This window comes from Manacus candei, unplaced genomic scaffold (genome assembly GCF_025592945.1).
Source record: "Manacus candei isolate 608988 ecotype Guabito, Panama unplaced genomic scaffold, ASM2559294v1 h1tg000052l, whole genome shotgun sequence".
NCBI classification, from domain to species: domain Eukaryota; kingdom Metazoa; phylum Chordata; class Aves; order Passeriformes; family Pipridae; genus Manacus; species Manacus candei.
Window position 1 is genome coordinate 5,054,384 of NW_026138100.1, and position 23,258 is coordinate 5,077,641.

The following is a 23,258-nucleotide window of genomic DNA, read 5'->3' on the forward strand; positions in this document are numbered from 1 at the left end:
CAAGGACTCCCTGAAAAAACATCTCAGCCTTGGCCATATTTATCAACATAACTGGTCTACTCTGGCCTCCAATCGGGAGGTCTGGAGACACACCATCTATAACGCTGCTGTCTCCTTTGAGAACACACGCAGGATCACTCTCGAGGAGAAAAGACAATGCAGAAAGAATCGTGTCTTGCCAATATCACCTAAGGAGTCTTTCTGCTGTGCCTTTTGCAACCAGACTTGTCTATCTCATATTGGCCTTTTTAGCCACCAGCGTGCTTGTAGCAAATGTGGGTAGAGCCCTTCCCAAATCTTTGTTCACGAAGCCTAGCCATGAATGAATGAAAAACACTAGTGCATGTCTATGCAAAAAACATAGTGATGATGTTTGTGTCTACTGGTATTGGAACAAATAAAAAGCAGAAGAAAGAAGCAGAAGGCCATCCCTATTACTCCCAAATAGTTCAAGACTGATGACAGTGAACAAAAGAGCATTTAAAAGGACAGGTTTCACAGTAAAGGGCAGCTCCTGTGTGGGAAGGAGGGCTTGCCCCATCCCCTTGCTCCCTCCCTGAACCACCAGCATTCCTGGTACCGCACTACCAAGCATCCCACTCCCCAAATCTGGCAGCTGGAGGTGAGTGGCAGCACAGAGGCTGCTGCAGTGGGAACACTGTGCAGAGCTCACACCGGGAGAAAGAGTCAGGTCAAAGGACAGCTCAGCAGCTGCTCCCCTATGCCAGTAAATGTGGAACTGTACCCCCATACTGACTGCTCAAGAGTTTAACTGGGATGGAGCAACTGGTGATACCACACTGTCGCCTGTAATGTCCCTAATGCTGCAGTACTGGCAGGTGAACAGTTATCTTGTGTGTGTGCAGAAACCTGCCCTGAACCAGCTCCTATCAAACCCATGGAACAGCACAGGTGAGGCCAGAGCTCAGGACATGGGCTGGCATAGCATAAGAGCAGGACAGGGGAATGCAGGGGATCACTGAGCTTTGCAGGGCAACAGCTCCACTGCTACATTTTAGTTTTCAGCTAAACTAAGCAGCACCCAACAATCTGTTGCAAAGATCCAACACAGGCTCAACATGAATAATAAGCAATGCAGGTATCAATCTCAGTATCAATTCAGGTTCATTTGACTCAAGAGGAAAAGAATAGTCCTAAAAGCATTCCACAGCAGGCTCAGTCTACAAATCCTCATTCTCAGTACTTCTGAAGAGGTGGTGCCATGTGATGCCAATTGCTGTTACCCAGGAGTGATTGGCAAAGGAGATAATTTCACTGCCCTCCCTCTGCTCCTCTAGGTGCAATGAGGCATATGGGGAGCAGCATGAATCCTAAGGCTTTGCCCACATTACTTGGTAGAGCGGTGCACACAAGAGCATTTGTAGACTAAAGCAAGTCTTCTTTGTACCACCAAATACACATTTAGAATGAGCTCTGCTTCAGTCCTTACAACCAGACTAGAGCTAGGGTGATTGACAGCTGGAGAACATAGCTTGGTTGAATTTCACCCAGAAGGATCTGGCCACATGTTCCTACAGCCATGTAGGAACATGATCAAAACCATGATCAAAACCAAGTGGGATATGCAGGGACAAGAGGGACATCCCTTTCCTTGTGTCAGCATAAAACACACGTGGCTATGCAGAAAACCAGACTTAGGGGACGAACGTGGTTGAAAGGAAGCCTCTTTAGACTTCTCAGGCTGAGGTCGCAGCTGGATCAGGCTGTGATCTCAGGTTGGATCACAAACCCAGTCCAGCTCCTGGTACAACTGAATGAAGACAAAACAGGAGCGAGAAAAAACAGGTCACTGAAAAGATGAGTCACCACTTTTCTAGAAGTCCTTAAGCTTATAGCCTCGGAAGGCTTTGTGAAAACATTAAATGCAATTACCAGGGAGGGTAAGAGACGGGAGAGCCTGTTCAGCCAGCCTCACTAGAAGATCTACTGAAATAAAGCTGTTGTTGCATTACTTAGATTCACTATGAGTACTTAGAAAACACTTACAGTTGGGTTTTAAAATTAAAACCTACTGGATCAGAGTTTCAGTGTGTGCCCACTCAAAACCAATGCCACTATGCTAGGAAACAGTACAAAGACATTTTGCCTGCATGGTTCGGGGTCCCACTCCGAATGACAAGCATCCCTAGTTTCTTGGCTTTGAAACCTTAAGAAATCTAAAGAGCAACATCTTTCAGCTTTGCAGGCATAGCAATCCTCATCTCTGATTTTGATTGCCTGTCTGAAAGATGGTGGCCTGAGTGAGATGGAAAGGAAAGCTCTTCACAGCATTAATAAAACAACAACTTTCAACTTTCAATTACTGCAAAATTCCTTCACAAAGTGCTGCTGCTTCTACAGGATGTTGACACTTCACACAAGACACTTACTTCACTCGACCGGGACTTTTCAGTATGGTTTTCCTCTCCTTAGAGCAGCAGTAACACAGTGATAAGCTGCAGCTGCCCAAAGGTAACAAGGCTGACAGGAAGCAATAGGGTCTTTCATTAACCCTGGCAATGTTATTTCAGGGGTGGGAGGTGAAGGGACACCCACTGTTTTCAGGCACATAAACGCTTTGTTCAGGATTGCAAAAAAAGCTTCCAGCTAAATAAAGGTTGAGGACAACCGCTTTAATACAACTATGCCAATCAACTTAGACGAGCTGTGAGAAAAAATTATCCATACTCACAGTGGGGAAGACTACATTAGCAAAAGGAGGAAGGGATAAAATCATCCCTTTCTTTTGCAAAGCTTTCCCACAGTCTGAAGTTTGCTGTGGCTGTTTCAGAACTGAAGAAAAGGGCAATCTACAGTCTAGTGGAATTACCTCCTCCTATTGCTTGGCTTTATAATAAAGCAGATAATATTTTTTATAGAAAAAGAATAAAAGTTACTTTCTGCATCATGTGTTTCTGAAGTCTCACACAACGAGTGGTAGCAAAGGAGATTCAGTGAGCACACGGAGGTACTTTACCTGAACAATGGCAAGTGTTGGCTCAAGCTGAGGGTTTTGTCTCTTAAGAGAGGCCAAGGATTTCTTTGCATTCTCGGTGATTTTGCTGCAACACAATAACAAGCAAATCTTTAACAAAATAAACCTTCCTAACATTAGTCAGCAGAAACCTATGTTAGTCAGCAACATAACATAAATGCTTAGGCACATATGCTTTCAATCACCAAAATTATGGTTGGATGTAAACTCTGAGGGCTAGTGTTCAGCACATAGGTACAGAGAATTTTTTTTTTTTTACAGCTATTTGCGTCATTGCTCCGACATGCCCAAAACATTATAGCTAGACTGATAATTCATGAGAAGGCTTGTCCAGCCCCACCACAGGAAGTGCACCAGGGAACCACCATCCTGCACTTTCCGTTCAGGTGGGTCCTTTGTTTCCAAATCCTCGGCCAGATGCAGAAGCCTTTACACCTGGGGCTGGCACAGCTTAACACCAGCCCCAAGAGCAGCAGACCATCCACTTTCATGGATGACATTCAAAACCACTGGCAGAAGGGAGACAGAGGAGCTCTGTTTGCCACACTGCTTCTTGGAAAAACTGGTGACAGCCAGGCACTGTGAATGCTTTCTGGAAAAAATTTCTGGGTAAGTGTCTGTCGGCTCTCCTGTTACCTTTCGCACCTACAGATGACACTTAAACCAGCAGAGGAAGGAGGAGACCTCCAGAAACACGTCTGTGTGTTTGTTCCCCACAGCAAAGCAAGACAAACGGAGGAAAACACAGCCTAAAGTGGATTTTTGATACCTCGCACCGTGCCCCTTGCAAAAGCCAACGATAAATTCATGCCGTGGCAAACTATCCCAGCCAAGGTTGAATCGGTGAGGTGGGGGCGACGTGGGACACGTTTTTCCAAGAACTCATCTGCGCACAGCCTCACTGAACCACCACTTCATAACGGCTGCTGTGCGCGCTCTCAAAATGCCACAAAACCAAAAAGCCATGGCAAAAAACAGCCCAACCGAGTGGTTCTGGGGGAAGGGGGGCATTTCACTACGACGGCCCCCAAAACCCACCTCAAAACCCAACCCGACGCACCCGGTCAGGAAGCATCCCCAAAATCCCCTTTACCACTCCTCCCTCCATGCTCACACCATCATACCCCCCCCCTCCCCCGGTTGCATCAGCCGGCGCTGCCTCCCCACGTGCGCCTCTTACCGGGCGGCCGCCGCCGCGCCGCCACCCCGGGGGTGCCGCCCGCACAGCCCGCGGCTCGGCGGCAGCGCGGCGGGGAGCGCCGAGGCCAGGCAGCGCCGCAGCGCCGCGCTCCTCATCCCTCCGGAGCGCTCCGGCAGCGGCGGTGCAGCAGCGGCGCCGGGACGGAGCGGGGCGAGGGGGCGGGCGGAGCTGGAGCACCGCCTGCCCTCTCGCCCCGCTTCCCCGCCCCGGCGCTCGGCCGCTTTCGCTTCCGCTTTTTTGCAACAAAAAATCACCATCCAAGTCACCTCCAAACATCAGCTCCGACAGCGAGAACCCATCACCTCCCTCCCCCGCCCTCCCCAAGGAACAGCACCCAAAGCTTTTGCATACTCAACGTTTATTAAAAATAGTATGAAATGGCCCCTGGGAGAAGTTACAATGCTAGTAGAAGTCCCTTTTTCTGTTTGTTTGTTGTTTTTTTTTTACCCCTCCCTCCCAACTCCACTGATTGCATGAGATGCGAGTTAAACATTCCCCTAAGCCGTTTAAACAAATCGACACGTGCGCGCGCATATTTACCTTCTATCCATATTTACAGTACTTTACAAGCTATATTAAATAAATACGGGCTCTGCTACACCTCAGCGTCTTAAATATGTACAACATTATTTCTCAGTCAGATTCTACTAGATACGGGTCCTATCACAGTGGATGTGCTGACTGTAACAAGTATCCCTGTGGTATGAGCTAGCAAGTACCATGACCAACCAGCCCTCAAAATAACCATTTCTAGCCAATGCAAGATATGCGTGGTAAATAATTTAATCCATTCTAATAAATTCAAGTCCTCAAATCTTATTCGACAAGTAGTTAGCTGTACACTGATAACTTCAGGTTTTCCTCATGGTAACCAACATAGTAAACAGTCAGCTGTTCCAGAAGTACAGTGCTCTGCAGCTTAGGGGAGTGATAAGTGGTTAGTAAAAATAACATTTCTATGAAACTCCTTTGTATATTGATATGTTTAACTCGGTACTGGCTTTATCCATGTAATCTGAAGAATTTAAGCACCAAAACAGAACAACAGTCACACAAAATGATCAGTGTAGACATATTTAGGCTCTCCTTTAAGTACAATCTTTTCAAGTAACAGAATCCAAAGCTGTGCAACAAAGATGACAAAGAGGAGTAAGTATGCTTGATATTGGAAAGCCTGTCTTTGCTCTAAATGGCAGCATTTATTCAATACATTATTTGCAAAATAATGGAATGTATTCTCATTTTTTAATCTACTATTATTGTACACAAATTGGATTAGAGTTAGCCCTGGTTGATTTAGCAAATACATCTTCTACCTCTCTCTGTCAGGAAGGGTTATTTCCCAGTACAGGAGATGCATGCCCTGGGGACGGCTGCTCGTCACTCAACCACCAGTGTCACTGAACCACACTATGGGCTAAACATGCCCCATGATCAGTATTTCACCCAAGTACCTGGTCAAGCCTCATTCTCTCACAGGGTTACTGACACTGGGACTCGAACAAAGGTCCAACAGGTCACAGCTACTTTGCAAACTCTCACACAGCAGCTTTCAACTGCTGGGTGCTGAGCTACATGATACTCAAATTTTCCTTGTGTGTCACAAACACCACTATCACTGGAGGTTCCAAAACTGGTCTAGTCCTCTTCACAAGCAGTGGAGCTCCCCTTCTATTGCCAGAACCATTCCCCAGACGAGGACTATGTCACATCCACAGGTTCTCATAAAAAGCCACCACTGCCTGTCTTCTGCTGACTATGCAGTTCCAGAAAGTAGAAGAGGCTATCAAGCACTAGGACTAAATTTTGTTTAAAATATAAGAAGCTTGTTGTAAAGTAATATAGCATATGCATTGGTCCCACACACTTGGAATCTGTCTGATGAAAAGTAACGTGCAAAAAAGTATGTGCAATTACGCACATTGTCTGTTGGTGTAATTACCAGAACCCTCCTCAGAAATCTGCCCAGCCACAGGAGCAGCTACTCAGCTAAATGCTCCTGTATTGTAGGCAGAGTACTCACGCAGGTATTCTGAAGGCAGAACATTGGAAACCAACTGGAAAGTCCAAATACTAAGGTTTCCACATGATAAAATGCTTTAAGAATCAAATGGTATCAGACCTGGTTCGATGGTAAGAATGAGGTGATTATGACACCTAACAAGGGAAGAGATCCAATACGAGATGAGAAGTCCACCTGCGCTCCAGAGAGGGACTCCAGACAGTGCACATATGGCCTTTTTTATGTTCAGTATTCTAAACCACTTAAAAAAAGATACAGTTCACATCTATTTACAATATTATTGTGATACGATGCCTGATTGTGTAATATTGTGGAAATACATGATGCCAGTACTGATTGTCCTAGTATATACTCTGTCATAATAAGGCAGTACAGCTAGAAATTATTGAAAGCATCAAGCAAAGCTACTTGAACTGAGGCACTGAAATTTTTCCCTTAAAGACTGTACAATATTCTGCTGATTAGGAGATGGTACCCTCCACAGGTAGTCATTCAGTTTATCTGAATCACTATATGCAGTCAGATATGGGGTAAGCGCCTGTTTGCTGTTGGCAGACTTTGCGGGAGTACAGGAGACAGTTTTGCCACAGAGCATTTCAGAAGGAACAGCGTCTGCATTACGCAGTTTAGGATCTGATTTCCTTGTTTGGTTCTGAGAAGTCTCCAAGTCAGATCCCTCATCTTCAGACTTTATTTCAACATAGTCATCATCATCATCCCCTTCTCCTTCTTCAGAATCTTTGAAATTCGAAAAATAGTTCTGAGTGGCCATCTGTGCTGTCAGAGGGGAGGCCCTGTTTACTCTCAGGACTTTTTGAGAATCCTGCAGAATTATATCTGAACAGTTTTCAGGGATCTGCTTTCTCATCTCCGGCCCTGTACACGCTGAAGCAATACCAGGACATTGATGATTGTTGAATCGGAAGTTCCTATTCAAATGGAGCTTTTTCCTGTCAATTTCATTAGTGTATACAATTGATTCTCCAGACCTGTTGACCACAATTGAGGAAGATGACTGCGACCTACTGTATGCCTGTGGTTTTACATTGCTTACTCTCCTCCCAAGTGAATTATAGATGTGATCTTGATGTAAGTTCTCTTTGTTCGGTTGGCTTATAATGGCGCTCCACCTCTGCGCTGGGACATGTAAACGGTTAGAAATCTGAAGGGAAGGCACCAATCCAGCTGAAAGCAACTGCTTTGAATTACTTTTTGTACCAGCTTCTGTATATGAGTTCTTAGACTTCAGGTTTTGGGATTCAGACCACGGAGAGAAGTCGGCCAGCTCGCCGTTACTGTATGTAGAATGCAAAAGCCAATCTTCTGCTCTTGGGCATTCACTGGCAGGCTGGGAATGGGGAGGTGATGTGGCCACAGGTGTGGAAAACCTCCCAGCTGATGGCTCCTGAGGAGTGGCCCAGGCTTCCTTTTGGACCTTAGGGGTACTGTCTCTAAAGACAATTTGGTCATAAAGCTGGGAATATTCAGCTATTCTGGCACCTGGAAAGGAGAGAGAATACACTTAGCAGAGACAAGGAATCCATTCCAATTAATTATGTGAAAATTTAAAAATCTCAAAATGCTTAGTATCAGTCAAGAGAAGATCTTTCAAGTTGTGCGAATATATTCGGCCTCAACAAAGTAACATGAAACAATGGAGGCTGAAAGACCCTTTGCATTGCATTTCAGTACACTGTACTGAGAAAAAGAAACATAAAATATCTTGCTACGGTGAGCAGTCACGCAGGACACAATGCAGCCCATAGTTCCAACAATATGCTGCTTGTTTCATATTAAAATGGAAAATAACATTCTAAAAATGGCCTGGTAAATAAGATATTTAGGGACTTTTATAAATATCACAAGAAGGCAAGAATGACACTCTAGTGCATGGAGTCTGCTGGCTCCATGTTCTCAATTTGTTTCAATTGACAATGGACAAAAATAGTTCCAGAACTCTTGCGTATCCATGATTTTGCACATGGACAGAACAAGACCACCACCTCTTTCTTATCTAACCCCATTCCTTGTGCTTATGGGTGTGACTGTGGATGGTATCTGAGCAAATGTACATGGCTTGTTAGATGGTGAACCATCTTGAAAATAAACAATTTAGTCAAACTCTGAAGATCACACTATTAAAGAAAATAACTGTTTTTCTGTAAAGAGGCCAATAGTGCTTTGAGCATGATTTCTATTTCCAGTCTCAGTTTAATTGCTCTTTCCTGACACCACCCTGCTATTTCTTCCCACGGTTATCAAGCAATGACAAGAAATGAGATATAAGGGACTATTCATGTTAAAGCAGTCCCAGAAAACTCATCTCAGTGGTAACACAGAAAATACGATACTGATACTCAATGAATAAGGTGGGGAAAACTCATAATCTTCCAGTTCAGAACGCAAAGTTCACTGAAAGTTACTCAAGAAATGTATCCGTGTAGAAACATTTTTAACATACCAATAGCAGGACCCCCTTGTTTCTTCTCCTCCAGAATAGCAGCAAGATCTTTGTGTTTCAGTTTCTGTTGTCTGCTAGCTGGCTGTTCCTGCTCTGGACTTTTAACTTTCAAAAGCTGGTTAGCCTTCTTAATTTTTTGACTGTACTGCCTTGCCATCATAAAAACTCTGTTCTTTGTTTTATCCACAACAGCCAAGTCATTTTCCACACTCTCTGCACGCACATTGGACAGAACGTTGTTGGCAGGTTCATATGGACTATCTACAAGAGGTATCTCACTGGAGTAGGAAGATCTGTTCAGACTCATAAAAGAGTTCTTGCATGGTGTAGTGTCTTCAAGTCTGAGATTCGCCTCACTAATGGTGGCAGCCCTGGGCTTCACAGTTTTAGGGAAAATAGGAGTTTCTGGCAGAGAGAGAGTAGACAGTGAATACTCTACATCTTTACTCAGTTCAGGTGTACTACCAGCATGCAGCCTTTCCTGCATATCATCTTTACAGACAGGAAAGGCTGCAAGGACACGGTCTCTTGTCTTTTCCTCATTTTTCTTGATATAGTTCTCCAGGTCATTCCAAATCTCATCTACTTCCTCTGAGAGTTTATCTGCTGCAGACTTATGGGACAGAGAATCAGAGTTGGAGGAGCTATCTACTAAGCTCAAATAGTCATTGTCAATGGGAACACGATGGTAAGGACTTTCATCTTCACTGAACTGGAGACTCTCTTCAGAAACAAAATGTTGTAGATTGTCACAATATGCAAAGTCCTTTTCCAAAAAACTCCTCCTTTTAGAGGTTTTTAAGGGGTCACATTTAAAATTCAATAGTGGTGTTTCTGGAAGCACTATGGTGTCATAGATGTTGTCTTCAACAATCCTGAGCTCATCCAAACTTGAAGTAGGTGCTTCTTTACTGAGTAGGATCTCCTCCCTACTAACACAAACGAAGGCCCTGTTTTGATTTGCTGTCCTCTTTTTGGATGGTGAATCTAAGCCGGTTTTGTTTTCAGCCTCATAGAGAGAGTCTCTAGCAGATCTCTGGGGACCACGGTGTGTCTCCTCCCTTCTCGTCAGACCCATCAGCTTTAAGTCGTCATAGCTTATATTATCATAAACATGTTCAATATCATCGATAGTCAACTCCTCTGAAGATTTGGGATATGCATTCCTACTGCTCACTTCTGCTATCTTCACTTCCCTTTGAGAACCACGCTCCACTATTTTACATCTTGTGCTGGCTGGACACGTGTTACTTTCACCAGCACTACTGGCCCGTCTGACAATTTTGTGATGAGTGGGGCTGGAAGTCTCATTTTGATGCACTACCCCCAAATGCCAGCTGCATGGACGCCCAGAAGAACCCCTCCTTTCTCCACTGACAGCTGAGCTTGCATTGGACGTAGTCAGTGATGGTACAAACATCTGATAATCGTCTTCATCATCTTCGTTCTCATAAGGTGGACGCCGGCTGGGAAACAATGCCTGCCTGATCTGATGGTCCGTCCAGATGTTTCTGACAGAGGTACTTCCTCCCAGGATATTCATGATTAGCGAGTTGCTCTGGGTTGTGCTGAATTGTCTAGGAGACTGTGGCTGTCTAGTTGCGCAGGAAAATGGAAGGTCAGTATTCAGCTGGGTTGACTCTTCATCTGAGGGGTCCTTGGAGCTCTGTGAAGATTTCAAATTTGCAGGTAACATTAGCATATCCCTGCAATAATACAGCAATTCCCTCCATTCACAGAACTGTCATAGCACTAGTGGGTCCTGCAGCATAGAATCGTGTGCAGGCGGACAGGGCAAGCAGGCTCCTCAGTAGAGAGCCAGGGAGCAACGGTGGCAGTGCCAGACTATTTTGTCTTCTAATCCTTACCATGGCTCAGAGTTCACTCTTGGCATTTAATAAAATCTTACTTCAAATACAAGACAGTAGCTTATGTTAATGCATGAGTAATTAAAGGCAAATTTGTTTGGCAGGGGTTAGATTAAACCTTTTATGCTAACTCTGCAGTTTTACAGTTGGATTAAGCTAATCTGACTCTGGGCTTGTGCCAAAAGTTCTGTTCTCCTCCCTTTCCCCCTGCCTATAACCCTAGCAGAAAGAAATCTTATGCTCTTTAGCATATGCCACTGAAAATTTCTTTTTTCTTTTCAGAGTAAGTTTTCATCCAGATCTAATTTACAGCAAGGCCACATGCTTATGCCAACATGATGCTGCAGAGATTGCCAGAGGTTGGGAGAGAGAGGGAAAGATAATTCCTTTTGGCTTAAGTTAATGCTGATTGGTTTGGTTAGTTGCTTGTTTTCCCAGCCCCAAAAAGAACAGCCTTTCATCATAGAGATGAATATTTCAATGATATGAATACTAATACATTACATAAACTGTAAATTACGTAGTTAGGTAAAGCAGATTTCTTTGACATATATATGATGCATAGCAAAGTAGAAGTAAAAATAATAATTACATACCTGCATTTCACACTTGTTGACATTAAGACTTCTCCGTTTTTCAACATTTTCAGCAGCTTGGCTGTTAAGTCTTTTTCTTCCCCCTTTTGATTTCTGCAGTGAGTTTTGCTGTACTCCCTGTGACTTTAAAGAAAAAAAGCAGGGGAGAGGTAATAAAATCAGTTCTTTGTACAGTCTTGATCACAGGAATTATTAGCAGCTAGAACAGGTCAGAGATCCACACTGGGAGATTAATAAACTCATGAGTCATCAGAGCACTGCCACAGCAATGATTCAGAGCCTAGAATATCTGTGAAAGTATTGTTGCCACATCTAGTATTAAACACTAAGCTATTAGTATACACTTTTATGGTGGTATTCTTTTGGGCTTACTCATACTTTTGTACTTATTCTTTTGTACAAGCAAGGGGGAGAACTACAAGACACTGCAGTACACTCATACAAGATACTATTTTGTCGAATATTTAAAATGCAAATAGTGTAATTTCAAAGAGGAAATGCACAGTAAGCTTCAAGAAATTTCAATAACTGATTTGATATAATTAAAAAAATAAATGGACTGCACAAAGATATGACCTCAGTATCAACTAAACAAAATGAACTGAAAATCTAGATAATTTAATACAGGCCTATTTCAAAGCTGGGGTTTTAGTCTTTCAAAGGTACTATATACGTGCGGAAACATCATACAGACTGGGAAACACTACCTTCTGTGCAGTAGTAACAGATAAAGACTCTCATTTTCAGAAATTCTACTCAAAACTTTTCATATTTAAGTTTACACATTCCTAGCTACTGCCAGGAGCTCATAAATCAAGAAACATTACATCACCTGCAGCAGTGCCTGAATCTTAATATTCAAGTCCTTGCTTTGGAGACCTGAAGGCACTGTCTTTGCATGTGGCCTAAAAAGGTTTCTTTCATGGCATCAGCTGAAGAAGCAAGGAAAAGCCACTTGTGTGCAACAGGTAAAAACAATAGCTTTCTGTCAGAACTAAGTTTGAGGACTGCAAAGGAGGACTAAGTAAAATCTCGTTCAAGCAGTGGGAATTTCTCCCTCTCTATAGTGGCTACTTTTACATCTTCTCTGTTAAATGCAGAAGAGTATTGTGTGAAGTCTAAATAAAAATATATCTAAGAAGAGAAAGCTGTAAACACTTGCAACGCATTCTTTCCTCATGGCTGTTTTACGGATAATTTTAATCTCTCTTCCACCCTCCCTGGGAAAAAATGATTTTATTTTTTCCCCTCTTTTTCCTACCTGTTCAGACTCTTCTTCATCATCAGCATCAATCTGTTCCGTAGCAGAAGTCTGAAGATTTTCGTCCTGGTCGCTGCTGTAGGCTGGTTCAATAGACTCTTGAAACTGGCTCTCCAGCCCACTGGATTCCAATGCAACCTTTTTCCTAGAATTCAGCAGGGCTTCACTTGATCCTAGTTTGGTGGCTTGAGATAATAGAGCTCCCTCAATACCAATCCGCTTAAAAAAAAAAGCACCACAAAACTTTGATTAGAAGTTTATAGAGATACTATATTTTCGTAACACACTGTTTTACATCAGACTTATAGGAAATGTTTAAGCTACATTGAGTTAGCTGCACTGAAATGAGATTATTATAAAGGCATAAGTACAACAATAAGTATTTTCCCATCCAATATTTTGAACTGAAAAAATACATGCAAATCCCCACTTCCCCCACCTCCCAAATCATGACCTTCAGTGTTATGGCATGACAGTGAAGTCATATCTAATGTATCCTGTTTATAAAACTTCCACGCACCCCCACTTTAAATTCCATTCTAAATAAAACCCTAAGACTCAAAATTCCACATGAGACTTTCCAACTGTACTGGTAACATCATTACAAATTCTTACAGGAAATCTACAAATTAGAAATGCTCATTTCTATCTGCTTAAGCTGCATCTGCTCTGTTTGGTGATATGTCAGGATTTATATATACGATATTTATTTCAGAGTGAGCTGAAACTTTCCAGTCTTATTTAATAAATGCAGAGATAATATGCTCCGAAGAATAAACACTATCTTTATACATAGCACTTCCTTGATTCTAGTGGTATTTTTAAGTATTCTATAGCCCTAGTAATTGATTGTATTGTATTATAAATCACAACAATATATGGATCAGTAATTTTTTCTTTATTAAATATTCCTGAAATAGTAAACTGTATTTCTATTGCTTTCATTCCAGTAATCCTATTTGAGATGCTAAATAACATTTATGGGTTTGTTTCCATTCTTAAAGTCAACACAACCAAGAAGATGCAGATTCTTCAGTAAATACTGTGCTTCAAATCAAATGAATGTGCTAAAACAAGAAATACAAGAAATGGTTTACCTTCTGCATATCTGGACTTATATCTGAAAACAGAAATAAGTAAATGATCAAACCGTTATCAGTTTTTGCCCATTTTAATGTGACACTAATATCCCAATTACAAATTTCCCAAGGGGTGTTGAAGGCAGCAGCAACTGAACAAACAGACTATAGGGTCTCTGGTAAATCTCGTGATATCTGTTTTTTCAGAGTTCCACTTGAGGGCCTAATTTTGCAACACTGCTATGTTATGAGCAACCATTCACAATGGCCAAGACTCTCTGTGTTCAGTTGCTAGGATGTTTACACAAACGCCAAGTTTGGAAAAGCAGACATTAAACACCGATATTTTGTTTTCTTTTAAACTTCCTCCTCCCCCCCTAATGTATTTAGGGACAGTTATAAGAAGAAAGAATCCATCTTTACTTGTTCTACAAAGTACAGAAGCACTAGGTCAATAAACAGTAGACAAAGTAGCTTACCATTTGATTTCAAAACTTTATGGACTCTAGATGAGGGTTCTGAAAATGATAAAAACAAGTTTAAGCACTCCAGCATTCCAAAGAAAGCTGGGGGCATCTTCACCAACTTTTTATAACATAGATATCAAAATTTAAGCTTCTGAGCCCATGCAATGAAGCCAGAATTTAATTTCTTTATCCCCCGATTTCCTCACAAAAAAACCCAAACTATTTCTTGAATGCCAAACCTACAGCTGTTACCAAAGAACATATATGTTTCTCAATGCAATAGAAGCTGCCCTCCATACAAAAAGGCACACATAAATTTTTATCCCATGTTAAGATTCCTGCTTTCAAAAGACTTGGTCATCTCTGTTGTTACACTAAGTTGTTGGAGGTTTTCTGTTCGAAATATGTATGAGGTATCAACAACTTAAGAGGGTTTAAAAAGTGTAGGTAGCTGAACATTATATAGGAGGCCATTTGATCAGTATCTTGTATTATTCCTTTCACAAGTAGAGCAGCACCAATGCAATACTACACCTCAGAAACAAAGGAAGATGCCTGAAACGTAATTAGAACTTGATTGTTTTTCAGACATAAATGCTGCTGTATGTTAAATCATTACATGTTAAATCATGTATGTTAAATATTACATCAATACCCCCATTGGTCTTGTTGAAGTCATTCCCAATAAACAGTGTTACACACTCCAAATTGGAAAGGTCTTTAAGGAGAAAAAGAGACAAACAGTGACTGCAATATGAAGTCACACAACTACAAAGACAGTAGTGTCTTTGAGAGGAAACTAACAGTAATTATGGATATATGTTCAACCTAGAAGGAAGAACACCCTCTAAAGTCAGCATAACTATTTCTTAAATCTCTATTATCCATAAGGCAGACATTACACTAAGTATAGATAGCAATCATGTTTTGAAATAACAAGCCTATCATAATCAGGACGGAATCACTTCTGAGACAAGTTACTGCAGAGAGGGGGGAATGTCAGATTTAAATAATGTGACTAGCTTTCTTTTATCCATTAGAAAGTACCACCTGTTCTTTGTGCATCCACCGTTATAAATGTAGGTTCATTACATTAAATGCAAAGAGCGGATATAAACCATAAATCACAGAAACAACAAATAGTTAATAAGATGCTTCACCCACATCTGAGAGATACTGTGCCATGTTAAATCTGCACAGTGTGCAGATTAAAAACCAATTGCACGTGCCCAGCCTCACCCATCTCTAAACAGTCCTGTGTGGTTTTCCTTTTGTCATCTGGATTGTAAAGGAGTTTATTCACCTGATTTCCTTCTCACTCTGTGAGGAGCAGTGCCTTCCTTAGGCTGATATGATGATTTCATTTCTCCCTCAGGGCTATAGTGGAAGCCTGGGTGATCTGGGGAACAAGCAGAGGCACAAAGAATAAGAGAGTGACAAGGATGGCACTTCACATGCCTTGGCTCCCTTTAGAGGCAGTACCATCATCCCTTTATGACTGATATAGTGGCACCTCATCAGAACCTGGAGCAACACAAGCAAGATATGCTGCTCTAGGGTAGCTGTTAACCAGCCAGCCAGGGAAATGCTTTGCCCATGTAGTTGTGCCTGCCTCCAGATGGCTAACCCAGAAACATTTATCCCCCACCATCGTGTTTGTTTGCCAGTTTCTCAGTCAGAGCCTTCCTGACCAACTCTACAACAACTGTGTAAATAAATAACAAGCCTGCTATACTCCAAGACTTCCTCAGCATTTATATCCTAGGATTACTGTTCTCATTCTCCTACACTGCCAAGGATTATTGGTGTCATGAAGAGCTGAAGCATCTTGCACCAGTGAAGGCAGAAAGGAGAAGATGCAACAGTAGGGACTGTGCAGATGGGGCTGTGCTCAGAGCACAGACAGCAGCATCACGTGCTTTCCTGTGCTGGATTGTGGGACACACACAGATAAACTCTTCAGATGTAAGAAGACAAGCGTCACTATCCTCTAGCTGCAGGTCTGCCAGCATGAAGAAGTCATAGCATTGCTATGTACTTCTTCAAGGTGTGTTTGCATAATGCTAGCCCTTCAGTGCGTACTAGCCAGAAGAAGTTTATACTACAACACAGGAAAGATCACATACTTAGTCAGCATGGAGTAAGCAAAAGAGATTGGCCAGTGTTTACAGTGGGTCTTATTTGCCTCTTCCTTGCTCATCAGCTTGTTGGTTGCAGACCAATCAGCCCAGTGCCTACAGAGCTCCACAGGATCTGCATCCAATTTTGCCTTTTCCAGCAAGCTCATAATTCAAGGAATGTAAGCCTGACCTTCTTCCATCTCAAATGAAACCGACAGCTAAAGCCAAACTTTTGAAGATGGTTTTATTATTTTTTTAAAACAAAAGTGAAAAAGAACCAACTCACGTATGGCATCCATTTCGAGAATTGCCTGCTTGGCCTGGAAGAGTAAAAGTAACAAATGAATGAATGAAAAAGTTAATCTGTTAGTAGCAGAACAAATTGCATTGCATAGTACAGATAGTATAGTGAGTTTATATGCAAATAATGGCAAGTTTATTTTTGAACTAATAAATATGGTTAGTAGCATTATTTTTTGGTTTGTATTTTTTTGTTTTTCTCTGTGTGTTGGACATGTTACATATGTGAAGAAGAATTTTGCTGGCAGGAGCTTACCAGCCCAGAATTTAAAGCCATAGATCCATGTCTCCATATCCTGCTGAGATTAGCAAAAAACTGGCCCTCGTATCTGAAGTATAGTGCTCTGGAATATTTTTTTGGTGATTCACAGAACATTTCCTCCCTAGAAATCAAATAGTTTAACGCCCTTATTATTTTCATACTCTGAAGTTGTTGGCACATAAAATGCTACCAACCTTCCTTCAAGAGTTTCCTTGAGGTAAAGTTATTAAAAAAGAATAATCATAATTTGGCTCAAGTGAGACTGAAGCAGGATAAAAAGAATGTCATGATTGCTTAAACTTTTCCCCCTTTTTGATAGGAAAAAAAAAATCTGAATGTTTTAGCAAGCGTATCAGCTAATAAGTAAGAAAATAACTGAAACACCACATCTAACCTGCCCTTCTAGAAGCGCAGTTCAGTAATTTTCCACCGGGCGTCACATGTGGACTACCGTTAAATTCTCCAAAAGCTGGGTAGAGAGCAGCCTCACAACTACCAACTACCGGTTTGTCAGAAACAAAATAAAATAAAAAAATGTGCAGATAATCACAGAGATTTATTTTGTTAGACTTTTCCTTTCTAAAGTGCCATTATTTCTCAGAGCAGAAAATATTTTTAGTTATGCATTTCTTCCACAGATTAAAAAAAAAAAAAAATCGAATAAGAAGTAAGAAAGCAATTTGATACAAAAGCTGAGATCAAGCTACAATTTTTTTATTTTTTTTTTACAACCTAATAAGTTGCAGCGATTATTTACATTGTAAGGATGGATACTAGCATAAATATTATACTTTCAATAGACTTTGTCAACAAAGAATTAAAAGGAGAACTAGTACTAGGAACTGATAGGGCTTTTTACTCCCATAATTCTCTTTTTGTTGCACTGTTGAAAATGAGAGTTAGTACAGTACAGTGCACACATCAGTCACAGTTAACATTTTTTAGCAATTACAGCAAAAAACTCAGTGAAAAAACAGTAGGGGAAACTTAAAAACCAACCATAAACTCGGTGTGAAAGAAATCCTGTTTCCACATGAGTCAGTGGCTGCTGTGTCTTGGCAAGAGCTAACTAGGCTTAACCTCCTCTGAGAGGTGGTATATGTTACACTGGGAAGCATCACCTGAAGCTCTAAGACTGGATTTCATAAATAAAAGGACCAAATTTCCTTATTCCAAGATATTATAGCTATGAACATGGTATTGGTGCCTCATTTTCTCTGGCATAAAGCTTGCTAGCTATCTCACCAAAAAGGGCCTAGATGTCCCAGCTAAGGATGCAGGGTTCAGGATGGGTGTGTGTAGTTTTCAAATAAAGTGTGTGCTGTCAGCAGTTTCACTGCTATGATACTGAACCAAGATCAATTAAAATTAGCTTGGTAACATCTACACATGCTGTAATTGATGCATCTTGGTGTTCTGCAGACAGGCAGTATCAAGCTAAGATACACTCCTATAGTCAAGCTTTCTGACACTGCAGTTATGTTACTTATGTCTTAGCAGACAAATGCTGCTCACCCAGTCCAGTTCTTCTACTTCTGTACCAATCCCTGTAGATAATTACAGTGGAACTTTCCAATTAATTCTGAGGAACTTTTAAAGATATAAGTACACAACATGTTAATTAACCTGCTGTAGCCTAAACTCTGTATATTGCATGCATCTTGCAGCTAACAAGATTGCTTTAAGTTAGTGATTTTGTTTGGGGGTTTTTTTTGTTTTTTTTTTTTTTTTTACCTTGGCAGGAATTTTAGCAGGATGATTTTCTAGAATTAACCTCTTCAAGTGAAGAATCCAAAGACGCTTATCTTGCTGTGACTTTGCCTGATAAAAAAATTGAGCACCATGAGAAAAATGCACTCCTGCACTATGCAGTGTCATAAATAGCATATGGACATCAGCCAGGTTACCCACTGGGTAGGGGGGTTTCTGTCATACCTGGACAGTATGTTGCATCTTGGGATTTTTGTAGTGGAAGACACTAAAGCTAAGTGGTTCCTTTGGTATTACTTCAACAAGCATCAGGTTTCCACACTGTAACAAAGAGAGGCAATGATGTGAATCACAGAGGAGTTTTGGAGAGACCCGCAGACAGCATATTACCACCTGCTCTCTGACATACCAGTATGTGAGCTTTGTATGCAAACATTTCATCTCTCTTTTTTGTAATTAGCAGCATTTTGTCAAAGAGGAACAACGTGCGCTCGTTTTTAGCTCGCTGAATGCGAAATGTTCCTTCTAAAACCAGCTCCCCATAACTCGTGAGGTCTGGCCCTTTCCAATTAGTGAGCAAACTCTGTATCTCCTGCAAAAGATCAAAAAAGAAAAACCAACATTCATTTCAGAGACCTTACTGAAACAAAGACCCAAATGATCTGCTGAGGCCATTCCCACTCTTCTACATAATGTTCAGCATCCAATAGTGGAAAGTCACAACCCAGCAGTACTGAGGTTACTAGGTTATGTGCAACATTGCAACCAGGTGCTTGGAGACTTATTGCAAAGCCAGCCTAGAACATGCCTTGAGTACTCGTTACTGCCTCTGCATGGACCCAGCAAAGAGCCCTGAGCTCCCTGGGACAGCCTGTAATGAAAGAGTGCAACCTCGTCTCCCCGTGTTCTCAGAGATGGAAAATCTTTTGTAATGCAGTCATCAGTCTCTCTCATGTCTGTGCCCTTCTCTCCTTTACATCCCTAATCAATTCCTCTTAACACTTGCCTCTCACCCTACGTATCCTCCTGAAGTTGTGTGAGGTGTTCAGATTGAAGAGATGATTCTCAGAAGACTGAAGGACCGGGAGTGATTTGGTCAACTGAACATCTGAAGATATGCTTGTATTTCAATGTTTGGGATAGATAAGATAGATATTTCTCACCTTATTTATTAATTAAGAAAATGAAAAAAAAGGTTGGAACAACATCTAAGAACATCTTCACAAGGCTGTCACTTAACCATGGCTATTCTTGTTTCCTTGAGTTGCTATTCTTGTTTCCTTGAGTTGGTTGTGTTTTCTGTCAGTGGCAATGACATAGGACTGAAGCACGGGACAGCAAATTCTAAAAGCAGACTAAACCTTTAACTAAAGAAATCTTTAAAAACATCCATCAGATTTTAAACCTGGCAGCATAAGCGAAGCAAGGACAGATTGCCTCATCCTAGATTGGGCTCTCTAGCACACTAGACTTTAGCGAGAAAATATCTCAGTACAAGTGAAGCACAAACACTAAATGCTAAAGCATTCACAGGAAATGAAAAAAAGTTGCATTTTATCAGATCTCTCCAGGAACTTGTAAATAAGTCAGGGTACAGCACAGGGATCATGTCCACCTCTGTTGAGGGAGACGTTGCGCAGGAACTGCTGTCACAGAAACTGCAGAATTACAGACCACATGGCAATGTGATAGCCCACAGAAGACCTATCCTTATGGCTACAGAAACAGATTTTACTTTTTTAAAGGGTAACTATGAACATGAACATTTTCCACAACCCCACACATTTGCCAGCTGAGCTCAATAAATTAAAAAAACAAAAGAATCTTTTTTCCCAAAAGCCCTTAACCTTCTTTATTGTCAAATATAATTACTCAAATTTATAGTAGATTGTAGTTAAAAGTCATTAACATGCATTTCCAGCAACATGTGGAAAAAGGTTACACTGCTGCAGGCAAGACATTGTCAAATATAACCCTATTCTCCCTACACATAAACAACAACAAAACAAAACCCAAACATTAAAAACCCCAGGAAAAAAAAAAGAAAACCACAAAAAAAGGTAAATAATTTTCATCTATGTTAAAAAGAAAAAAAATGGACAAAGAATAACATGACATAGATTTCTGAAATTATATAAGCCTATTACTCCCTTTTGTAAACTAAAAAAATCTCCCCAGTTTTCTTAGAGAGACATAAATACTTCGGATGAAAGTGTAGTCTAAAATCACGATTTACTCAGAACCAGGAAACGGAATGCAGGTAAAAATTCTACAAAAGAGCTTGCTCTTGATGCCAAAAGTTATTCGGGGTGTAGCTTTTGTTTTTTCTCCTCAAAAATTCTTCACTGGAAGCAAAGTTAAGGTTTTTTTAAGTATCACGTTTCTAGGCTTATGCTTTTCACAAAAGCAACTGATAATGAGTCTGCAAAAGGCCCAAGAGGAAAGTTCTTAAACAAGAAACAGCACAAGAAATGCCTCAAAACAAAATTAATCAGCACAAAGGGGAGAAATCGGAAACCACAGGATTTCTGAACAAAGCCATGCCCTAGGGTTGTACAGCAGTGCTGTACAATTGAGGGAAAGGAAGAAAGAAGAGTTATCTTAAGTTCCATATTACTGCAAAATAAATGCTTTACAGGATGCTGCTTGTAGGGTAGAGATGTCTGAGATTTTCCTGGAGCAGTTATGACCATGCTTTCCAAGATCGAACAGCCACGGGCATGCTCAACAGGAGTCTAAATTATGACTGACAAAGATTAAAAGAAAAGATAAACTAAAAAATGTTAATTGCATATATATTGACAAAAACAGTCAAAAACACCCATAAAATCTCTTTGGGAACTCACCTGGAGCCTGATGGCATGTTCATGTTTCCTTTTCATGTCATTTATATGCCATGCCACCCTCTGCATTGTATCTATGGCATCTAGCACCACATCATAGCCCTCAGTGTCCTTGTCAAGGTGGTTTTCTATTTCCTAAGACAGAAGCAAAAAAAAAAAAAAAGGCCTATTATTCCTAAATTAATTTTTCTAGCTGGACACAATACAATATTTTCATCTGTACTATTTTGTCTTTCCATTGCAATCACTCAAATGCAACGTTCCTGCCTTTGTTACTATTGCATGTTGCTATCAATTTGATTAACACAAGATGACTAACAAAGTCAAGCCTTTATGGTCAGTTTAGCAGTGACTACACTTGCAGCAGCCGATGTGAGCAGAGAGGCCCAGAAAGAGTGCAGCACACTGACAGGAGATCTTTTCAGACAGTATTTAATGGCATTCTTAAAACACAGAACATATCTACACTTACAAAACCCTGATGGAAATACACGAGGCATAACTTTACAGTTGGAGAGCAGAATAGTGCCAGACATTTTAAATAAGGATCAGTGTCTTTATACTTCACTAGAACATGACTCTCTAATAGGAAACATATGTTGAAAACATTAACAATAAAGCAGGAATTTCTGAAACTTGCTTAACTCAATTCACTGAATATGGGAAGAGTTCCCACTTCCTCAGTCATTCCTCTACACAAAATTCTTAGTAGTCAGGGTGTTTATATGTATGTAATCCTTCTTTCAACCACCCCCGACATTGCAATATGTGGAAAAATGTTGTTCTTCATTGGAATAATAAATTTGTGTACAAAAGTGTTTAATCATGACAAGAATTTTCTGAAGAACTTCAGAATTACAGACCAGTTTTCAAAAAAAGTGCTAATTATTTGTTATGCACAGACTGATTCAATGTGTCTAAAACAATTACCATGAATTCCCCATCCCAAATATATGCATATGGTGTGAAATGACGAAGACAAATGAAAGAGCATTTAAGGAAACCCAGAACTTTTCTAACCATCAAGCCTTGTACCAAAGGCAAGAACTCCGACATGCAGAAGCCCTAAACAAAATACATTTCTAATGTGTGCTTACATGCAAAAGCAGGTGGTACTTGAGGATGCGTTGGACAGGTTTCAAGAGATAAGAGCCCAGGGGCAGAGAATGCTGCAGCGCTTCTTGCTGCTCTCTGAAGAACTTGGCCAGTGCCTTGTTCCTCATGCACTCTGTCAACACAGCCACTGACCTGAAAACATCAATACATACCTTTAGGACACTGTCTCAGTAAGTTTGTAGGTAAAGTCAAGAATTGTTTTCTTATTTCCTTGTAAAAGAGGGCAGATGGTTCTTATTCTAATCACTGCTGTTTCTGCAACCACTCTTTATTACTGGGAATTATATATGCAGTGTTGCAGAATAAGACCATCATTTTCTAAAGAAGGATAAAGCAATGAACAACAAGAACAGTCAAACCAAAATTTTAGATGAGTATTTTTAAAAAATTATTGCATTTTTTTCTTTTTTACAGAAAAGGTAAACTCCTTGACCATTCCTTGAATTTAGGGGGGGGGAGAAGCTGTTCTGTTTTTGCATAAGCTGCAACTTGCATTACTTAAATTGGCCAAAGGACAAACAAAGAAAGGGAACCCATAATTCCTACCTCGGATAATTGGTGCAGTACTGCGTATATATGTGGAAATCTTCACTCTGGATGGGGAGGAAAAGTTTGCATATATTTAGATTTTGTCAAACTAGCAGCTAATGTGTGCAAGATAAAGATGATGATGCCACGATACCACCTCCAGTTCCTGATCAATGAATTCTCTGCTTTCACTGTGATAGTCCTAAAACAACCAGAATTTAATTTCACTATGTATGGGGGGGAGGGGAGAAATTTTTGCTTTACTTGAAGGAAAAACCAAGGAAATCTACACAGAGATAAAACAAGTGGCTTTGCAACACAACCTCCAAGGTACCTTATGAAAATCTATGCATCTCAAAAAAACCCCAAACAACAAAAAACAAACCAAAACACCATCACTACACGCATCCCCTTCAAACAGCTGGCTT

At 40.8% G+C, this 23,258-nt stretch overlaps 2 protein-coding genes across 3 annotated transcripts in view; both read right to left on the reverse strand.

Annotated features, from left to right (window-relative positions):
* Nucleotides 1-4,346, reverse strand: part of MTHFD1L (methylenetetrahydrofolate dehydrogenase (NADP+ dependent) 1 like) — a 148,792-nt gene extending 144,446 nt beyond the window's left edge. Inside the window, exons 1-2 of the mRNA XM_051801648.1 lie at nucleotides 4,176-4,346; nucleotides 2,978-3,062 (exon numbers count right to left, since the gene is read on the reverse strand). Of these exons, the coding sequence (XP_051657608.1) occupies nucleotides 2,978-3,062; nucleotides 4,176-4,291 (201 nt within the window). The 5' untranslated portion in view covers nucleotides 4,292-4,346. The remainder of the gene's footprint in view (nucleotides 1-2,977; nucleotides 3,063-4,175) is intronic.
* A 212-nt stretch (nucleotides 4,347-4,558) lies between these two features.
* Nucleotides 4,559-23,258, reverse strand: part of PLEKHG1 (pleckstrin homology and RhoGEF domain containing G1) — a 55,877-nt gene continuing 37,177 nt past the window's right edge. For both annotated transcript variants that reach the window (XM_051801531.1, XM_051801530.1), the window contains exons 5-18: nucleotides 22,849-22,895; nucleotides 22,284-22,434; nucleotides 21,190-21,321; nucleotides 18,753-18,935; nucleotides 18,569-18,664; nucleotides 18,368-18,454; nucleotides 16,358-16,391; nucleotides 15,255-15,350; nucleotides 13,964-14,002; nucleotides 13,503-13,525; nucleotides 12,406-12,624; nucleotides 11,145-11,267; nucleotides 8,681-10,346; nucleotides 4,559-7,719 (exon numbers count right to left, since the gene is read on the reverse strand). In XM_051801531.1, coding sequence (XP_051657491.1) covers nucleotides 6,614-7,719; nucleotides 8,681-10,346; nucleotides 11,145-11,267; nucleotides 12,406-12,624; nucleotides 13,503-13,525; nucleotides 13,964-14,002; nucleotides 15,255-15,350; nucleotides 16,358-16,391; nucleotides 18,368-18,454; nucleotides 18,569-18,664; nucleotides 18,753-18,935; nucleotides 21,190-21,321; nucleotides 22,284-22,434; nucleotides 22,849-22,895 — 4,002 coding nt within the window. In that variant the 3' untranslated portion in view covers nucleotides 4,559-6,613. The remainder of the gene's footprint in view (nucleotides 7,720-8,680; nucleotides 10,347-11,144; nucleotides 11,268-12,405; nucleotides 12,625-13,502; nucleotides 13,526-13,963; nucleotides 14,003-15,254; nucleotides 15,351-16,357; nucleotides 16,392-18,367; nucleotides 18,455-18,568; nucleotides 18,665-18,752; nucleotides 18,936-21,189; nucleotides 21,322-22,283; nucleotides 22,435-22,848; nucleotides 22,896-23,258) is intronic.